The sequence below is a fragment of the Haliotis rufescens genome, unplaced genomic scaffold, assembly GCF_023055435.1.
Source record: "Haliotis rufescens isolate VD_foot unplaced genomic scaffold, xgHalRufe1.0.p SCAF_8, whole genome shotgun sequence".
NCBI classification, from domain to species: Eukaryota; Metazoa; Mollusca; class Gastropoda; order Lepetellida; family Haliotidae; genus Haliotis; species Haliotis rufescens.
In genome coordinates this window covers 26,097,707-26,106,233 of record NW_025964372.1, presented here as the reverse complement: position 1 = coordinate 26,106,233, position 8,527 = coordinate 26,097,707, and the positions used below count along the sequence as shown (strand labels likewise).

Here is an 8,527-nt window from a genome sequence, read left to right as displayed (position 1 = left end):
CATTCCCCCAGACTGAAGATAATTAGTATTATGAAATAGGTAACGTACCCAGCAATTATCATATTACAATCCTAAGTGAAAACAAAATAAGGGTAATATATATGCATCTACGGTAACAATATATTTTTTTAAACAAACATTGCTCTATGTCGTTCCACACCTGCTTACGGAGTAATACATATGACCCTAGCATAACGACGGCATGTGTGATAAGCCATGTGACAGCGTCCTCCCCCGAAGTCAAATATGTTGAAGACATGACTCAGTCCCTCCCAGAGCGTCCCGAGTCTCCAACAAGTCCTGATGTTCGCGGCTGTAACGTTCCTCCTCCTTGTGGGCCAAGCCTGGAGCCAGGTTCCAGACCAAGTCCTGGTACCAGGCGGAACTGGTGCTAATGCCGTGGAGTTTGTATCTAACCTCATCCGAGACTCATGCCTCTTCAAGGATGACCTGTTGTTCCTCAGACGCCTGGCCTATGTGGCGTCCCATGATGGGACAGACGCCAATACCTACAGAGCTGGCTACGATGGCGGAATCTGGCAGGTGGGTACTTATATCGGCTCCAGACACACGAACTCGACGATAGCGTGTATAGCATAATATATTCGTATAGAAGAAATTCACAACCCGCTGTGTACATATAGTCTACAGTAAACTACGGTTATAACGAACACGCTTATAACGAACTTACAGATATAACGAACTTACTGTTTTGGCCCCGACTAGTTGCTGTAGTTATGCTGTATATATGCTTATAACGAACTTCGGTTATAACGAACTAAAATTAGTAGTCCCTTTGAGTTCGTTATACCCGTACTTTACTGTATATGTATATAGAGGGGTGTGATTGTTTTTCTATACGAATATATTATGCTATAAACGCTATCATCGAGTTCCTGTGGCTCCTGACTAAGGCTCCATGGTTCTTGAGCACTTTCAAGAATAGGTCTAGACTTTATAAGAGGACGTATTTAATAGGAACAATTGGACTATTTGAATAGTGTAACGGACGAATAGGAGAGTTTATGTATCGCCCGAGTATTGCGACAGTTAAAAGAGACTGAGCTTGCTGTTTTAGTGCCTGTTAACAGTTTAATTTTAGTTAAAGTTAAAATTAACGCACTGGGTTTAACAAAGACGTCTCTGTGTATGGTCATCTTACTGCTAATGGATATAAATCCTAAAAAGAGTCGGTCGATTGCAAACGATTTCATTTACAGACTTGAACAACGCTTGCTTGTACTGTAAAATGGGCCTTGGTCAAGTTTCCATGTAACACCACTATACCACTGACTGATTAATAGCTGTGCTTTTTTCAGTATTCTCTTAGTATGCATGCAAGTTTCATGGCCTCACACGGCGACGTGTGTGTGTGTGTGTGTGTGTGTGTGTGTGTGTGTGTGTGTGCGTGTGTGTGCGTGTGTGTGCGTGTGTGTGTGTGTGTGTGTGTGTGTGTGTGTGTGTGTGTGTGTGTGTGTGTGTGTGTGTGTCTGTGTGTCTGTGTGTGTGTGTGTCTGTGTGTGTCTGTGTGTCTGTGTGTGTGTGTGTGTGTGGCTGCTTGTACTAGCCCGGACTGATGCCGATTTATAGTGCTAGCTCACTGAGATACCATGCTGCAGTTTAACATGAATAACCCACTCAGCCCTTTAATGCCGAGCGACACACATCTTTTAACGTCTTTTGTATGATTCCCGGACCCCGGACCTTCCGCTCTCCGGGCGGACGCTCTACTACTGGACCACGCAGGCGGTCTCATTCAATAGGAAGATTGTGAGGATGTTAGAGAGTTAAACATTGCAGCTCTCCTAGCTCATAAATATGTAACTATATATGTAAAGTTATCAATATTGTTTGTAGAAAACCGAATAGTGAAGTATTCATAGTGGTGTCAACCTGTTCGTTTTTATTTCATCAAGTTTATGGAAACTATCGATAATCCAGTGTGGGATTGATAGCAACTATCCATACTGAACCAAAAAAGGATCACGAAACAAGTGTATATACTGTATATACTCAAAGAAACAACTCTTCACAACAACAACAAAAATATATATATATAATATTCATTTCCCCTAACCGTTTTTGTTCAGTATGCAATTTACTACGGTTATAACGAACTCAAAGGGACTGGTTATTCTAGTTCGTTATAACCGAAGTTCGTTATAAGCATATATACAGCATATATACATAGCAAATGGCAGGGACACACCAAAAAGGTTCGATAAAAGCGTGTTCGTTATAAACATAGTTTTACTGTATATTACGTTGTCATTGATGCAGGGCCATTGCTGGATAGTTGTGATATGTCGATCGTTCGATCTTGCGTCCAAAGTTATGATGGTAATTGACAGATCAATAGAAATTAGATAATACCGAACTGGTAGCCAGGTAAGTAAACTACGGTTATAACGAACTCGAAGGGACCACTAATTTTAGTTAGTAATAACCGTTGTTCGTTATAAGCATATATACAACATTTATACAACAAACGGTCGGGACTAAAAGATAAGTTCGTTATAAGCGTGTTCGTTATAAACGTAGTTTACTGTACATAACTGGAATTGAATTCCTCCTTAACATTTGTTGACATTTAAATCTGAATTCGAATTTTTGTATCACTTATGTCAAAATGACATGTTATCGTACCTTGTATAATAGTGTTTGGTTTTTTTTGCTTAATAAATAAAAAACATGTTTATCTTAAAACTACGTTTTGAAATCATAAAAACGTTGTGCATATAGTGATATGGCTCCATCTTGGGGTCGTGAGGTCACGTTGGCAATGAGGTACGGTTCTCATGTACACAGAAACAGTAGCATTCGTTGTAGTGATAATTGGGTAAAAGTATGCGTTGTCAGGAAGGGCACTTGAGAGAGGCGTCTCGTGATCGCTGCGCCCTAAATGGGGCTCATCAGGACATGGTGACCTAGTCGTCTAAGGAGTTGCATCCCTTTGCTGTGCCAGAAGCCTATGATCATGGGGTCGATTCCGCCCTCATGTTTCTAGGTTTGTCTGCACCATACCCGTGCTCGTTGGTTTCACGGAAAACATTTTGAAACCTAAATCACTTCACGATTCCCTCACACATGAGGTGAGGTGAAATGGGGTTTAACATCGCGTCCAAGATTATTGCACTATAGCGACGTGCATGTACGTGTGTGTTTGTGTGGCTTCTTGTACTAGTCCGGACTGATGCCGATTTTTAGTGCTAGCTCACTGAGATACCATGCTGCAGTTTAACATGAATGCCTCACTCAGACACAGTATACTGACTCCGAGTCGACCAGTCCTTGCTTTAGCCCCTTAATGCCGAGCGTCAGACAGGGTAACAACCAGTACCATCTTTTAACGTCTTTTGGTATGACGCGGTCGGGGATCGAACCCCGGACATTCCGGTCTCCGGGCGAACGCTGTACCACTAGACCACGGAGGCGGTCCTCACACATGAAGTGGCACGACGCGATATGTCTGTACAATACTAACAAACCAAACTCACTGACTCACCTTGTCATCTTAATGGACGAGAGTACGTTCAGGAATATAAGATTTGTTTCTTAAATGTTATCAATTTCATGAATATGTTATATAGCACAAAAGAATACAATATCGTCCTTTCAGAAAGTGAGTGAGTTGTGTTTAACACCGCGTGACAGTTTAATGTGGTAAAACGCGGATCCTGCAGGCTGACTGGCAACCTTCGTGTCACAGGTGAGTGACTGAGTGAGTATGGTTTTACGCCGCTTTTAGAAATATTCCAGCGGGGTACACCAGACATGGGCTTCACACATTGTACCCATTATAAAGACCAACTCAGATGACATTTGCACCTGCGAGAATGCACGGGCCGGTGTGAGGTCATCACAGAGGGTCAGGGGTTAGGTAATTACCTAATTACCACATTTGCATGACAACCGACGAATATAATCACAGTGTCAGTTAGGATACGTCAGATTAGGTAGATTTTCATATCTGCTATTTTCATAACCCTATAATTTGTATTTATTAAATGAAGCCGGAAGCGCATTTTTCTAGCATTTCCGATAGTATATTTCCTGCCTATAGCCTCATCAATATCAATGACGGAGTAAAATGACCCTGTATATGTCCCTCAGATTGACCAGGACAAATTCAACCAGATCAAGAGCTCGGCCTCAAGCACTGACCTGATCGGTAAAGTCCGGTCTCTGTTCAACATCGACTGGAGCACGGTTCAGTGGTCAGATCTCAGAAAGCCTCTGTACTCCGGGCTCGCTGCTGCTCTCTACCTGTCTACCATTACCGAGTCCCTCCCTCAGGGTGTGGAGAATCAAGGCTCTTTCTACAAGAAATACTTCCGCGATGACCCCCATTCTCCACACAATTTCTACACCGCTTCTAAACAACTTGATTCCAGTAAGTAAAAGAAGCAATGTTATTCAAATAAGCCCTGTTACTCCGCGAAGATCCGGGGTAGAACAGTAGAACAGCCGTAAAAGGCGACTGTGCTTGTCGTAAGAGGCGACTAACGGGATTGGGTGGTCAGGCTCGCTGACTTGGTTGATGCATGTCATCGATCCCAATTGTGATGATCGATGTTCATGATGTCAATCACTCGATTGTCTGGCCCAGACTCGATTATGTACAGACCGCCGTCATATAGCTGGAATATTGCTGAGTGCGGGGTTAAGCAACAAACAAACAAACAACAAAACTCCGATACCATACTCCTCTGCATGACGATACGATGACACCTCCAAAGAAGGTTGCCTCAGGTCATTCTTCTAATCAGCCAGTTACTTTCGAGGCGTCGACATTATAGGCACGAATGAACGGAACATTCAGACCTGAATACCTTATTTCTGTATCTTGAAAACGAAGTCAATAGGCGTGTTCCGAATGTAAACAATAAAAGCAGCGCCATTATACTGTCGTTTCTGAGCGCCATGGCTTATACAAAGGGAGTGCCATCGAAGGAATATTTGTGTTCTGTGCCAGCTGTTTTTGTTAAAACAACATTTCCGAAGCCAGGTGGCAACGAAATGAGTCGGTTTAAAAGCTTTTTGTAGATAGGCCTCCCCAGTATTAGCAGTATTAGCCTATCAATGTGAATTTCCGGTCTAGCGAAGTCCTGATTAACGGAGGCATCCACAACATGAAAGTACGACAATTGGTAGTCTAGATCACGTACTTTGTGTACCCCTCTGACAAGTGTAAAATGGCACGGCTCCAAAAGGCGAAAAAACCCACTCAACCACTACCAGTGGACTTTCATTTTTTGTGGAAACCTCGGTGGCTGAGTGTGTTAGATCGCTGACTTTGTGTGCTGGCGAGTAGATGCCTCACTCTGGCAGTGTGTGTTCGAATCCGGGACGGGACTCAACCCAAAAAAGTACGAGATTCTTTACTTTACTAGGAAAGTGTTATCCCAAATATAACATTTGTTACATTTGACCACTTTCTAAATGACATTGAGTGTTTAAGTCTAACTCACATTATGCTCATCGTTGTTTCTTTCAAGGAACCCGGTCTGCGAGCAGTGCAGCCCCAGTGTCATGTCTCGACGCCCTGTCGGGGAGAACGGCGTACTTAGTGTTAAATCCATGTAAGTACTTTAACATAGCTCACATTGCCTGTGGCTTTCTTTGTACTCAAAACTGATCAATTGACAGGAGTAATGATGTTAAAGATTGGTGTATCGAATCTAACGAAATATAAAACCAAATTATTATCAATATACGATTTGTGCCAAAATATAGGACAGGATAAAATGTCCCAAAAATATTAGCTCCAATTTATGGCACAATACATCGTCGTTTTACAGACACCCTGACGGTCAGCTGCCCAGCCGGTTCCGTCGCATACATGCCAGACACCACCGACCAGACAAAATTTGTGTTGTGCAGAGCCAGTCTCCCAACGCTCTTCTTCCAGTGTCTCCCCCATTACATCTACAGCCGCGACCCCAACGTCAACTCCTGCGTCCGCGGGGAAGTAATCCCACCCACAACTGCACGGCCCCTGGTCACCGAAAAGCCTGTCCCCCACCCGACCATGCCCGACCATTCTTTTAACCCCTGCGGGAATTCTGACCGTGATAGAATTTTCTACCGTGCCCATCCCACAGATGTGCATAAGTATTACCATTGTGATGAGGTCGGCAATGCTTTCTTGAAGGTATGCCCCGATGGTAAGCTGTGGCATCAGGAGTACCTGCAGTGCCTTCCCCAGGGACTGTTGATTGGTTGATTGTTCACACAGTGACTGAGCCAGGGACTGTTGATTTGTTGATTGTTCACACAGTGCCTGAGTCAGGGACTGTTGATTGGTTGATTGTTCACACAGTGCCTGAGCCAGGGACTGTTGATTGGTTGATTGTTCACACAGTGCCTGAGTCAGGGACTGTTGATTGGTTGATTGTTCACACAGTGCCTGAGTCAGGGACTGTTGATGTGTTGATTGTTCACACAGTGCTTGACTCAGGCAGTGTCTGATTAATCAGTGCCTGATTCAGGGACTGTTGGTTGGTTGATTGTTAACACAGTGCTTGAGTCAGGGATTGCTGATTTTTTTTATTGTTCACACAGTGCCTGATTCAGGCAGTGTCTGATTGTTCACACATTGCCTGATCATTTAGGGACTGTTGATTTGTTGATTGTTCACACAGTGCCTGACTCAGGGACTGTCAATTGGTTGATTGTTCACACAGTGCCTGATCGGTTAGGGACTGTTGATTTGTTGATTGTTCAAACAGTGCCTGATCAGTCAGGGACTGTTGATTGGTTGATTGTTCACACAGTGCCCGAGTCAGGGACTGTTGATTGGGTGATTGTTTGCACAGTGCCAGACTCAGGCAGTGTACATGTCTGATTGTTCACGCAGTGCCTGACTAAGGGACTGTTGATTGTTCACACAGTGCCTGCCTCACTGACTGACTGGGTGATTGTTCACGATGAGCTTCTCCCTGGGGGGTTATATCTGCAAGTTTCCTGGTAGGAATTTTTTTATAAATTAAATTGAAAACAAATGGAAAATATGGTTTTTACTGAAATACAATTAAATTCGATATCTCTATAAGCTATGGACCTGACAAACCCTTGTCACGTGTACCAAATTGGAACTTGACCACCAAATCAAACAGATTGTGTGGTGTTTTGGGCCAATCAGTGGCGTTTATTTCTTAAATGATTAGGCAGTATTGTCAATATGGACGCCTTAGCCAGCCCAGTTTTATCTATGCTTGGTGTATGAGAAATTATTACTCATTGATTGAAGACCCGACTGAGATGACAATGTCTAATACAGCTTTAAAAAACAATCGCTCAATTATTCTTCAACATTTGGATCTGCCTGGTTTTACTTTTCGTTTTCGAGATATTGAAGTCAGTAATTATGTTCCGAATGTGACGCGCGCTGTTCCGAGATCTTAGAACTCACCACTCTGAAGGCTCACCTGGCTTGAACTATAAGAGAGAGATATCTTATCAGAATCAAACGGCCTTTCAAAAAGTAGTTAGCTTATGGATGTTTCCCTACACAATAAGGTCACCTTTTAAAATATATTTAATTATACATTTATTTTTAAAGTAATAGTCAGGTCATAATAAAAAAACAAAAGCAAAGACATGTGTTGTTGTTGTCTTTAGGTCCCAGTGTGAAATGTCTGATGGTATGTGTACGTTCATTTGCCTGACACAAATATTGGCTTCAAATTCTAACATGGTTGCAGGTCGCCTTTTCAGTGGCCTAGTGGATAGAGCGTCTTCCAGGAGAGCAGGAGGTAAGTGGTTCTATCCCCTGGCCGCGTCATACCGATGTACTTGTTATTACCCTGCCTGGCGCTCGTCATTAAGGGGATAAAACAAGGACATGTCGGCTCGGAGTAAGTGGGCTAGCACTATATTAGTCAGGGCAAGTACAAGCAGCCACACAAACATGCATGCACGTGGCTATATAACTGCAATAATCTTGAATCCGATGTTAAACCTCATTTCACCTCACCACCTCTTCCGGGTCTAATTTCTTTACCTTGGACCAGACTCATTGTGAAAGAAGAAATATTGTTCTCTAGATATTCTTTCTATTCCACCATTTTTGATGTGAATCAAATAATATTTTAAAAGAAAACACGATTACTTATTGTTAGAAGCTGAGGTGAAATGGGGTTTAACGCCACGTTCAAGATTATTGCACTTACATAGCGATGTGTGTGTGTGTGTGTTTGTGTGTGTGTGTGTGTGTGCGCGCGGCTGCTTGTACTAGTCCGGACTGATGCCGATTTAAAGTGCTAGGCCACTGAGATACCTTATCGCAGTTTAACATGAATACCCCACTCAGACACAGTATACTGACTCCCAGCTGACTTGTTTAAGCCCCATAATGCCGAGCGCCAGACAGGGTAACAACAAGTACCATCTTTTAATGTCTTTTTGTATGACGCGGCCGGGGATCGAACCCCGAACCTTCCGCTCTCCGGGCGGACGCTCTACCACTAGACCACGGAGACGGTCACTTACGGTTACAACTATTTAAACATGAAATCATGACAAG

General features: G+C 43.2%; 1 protein-coding gene across 1 annotated transcript; it reads left to right on the top strand.

Annotated features, from left to right (window-relative positions):
- The first annotated feature begins 227 nt into the window (after positions 1–227).
- Positions 228–6,315, top strand: LOC124143443. Its single transcript, XM_046512417.2, has 4 exons — positions 228–543; positions 4,114–4,393; positions 5,499–5,582; positions 5,802–6,315. Exons 1-4 carry the CDS (start codon positions 304–306, stop codon positions 6,224–6,226), a joined length of 1,029 nt encoding a protein of 342 aa, XP_046368373.1. The 5' UTR covers positions 228–303; the 3' UTR covers positions 6,227–6,315.
- The last annotated feature ends 2,212 nt before the right edge of the window (positions 6,316–8,527 follow it).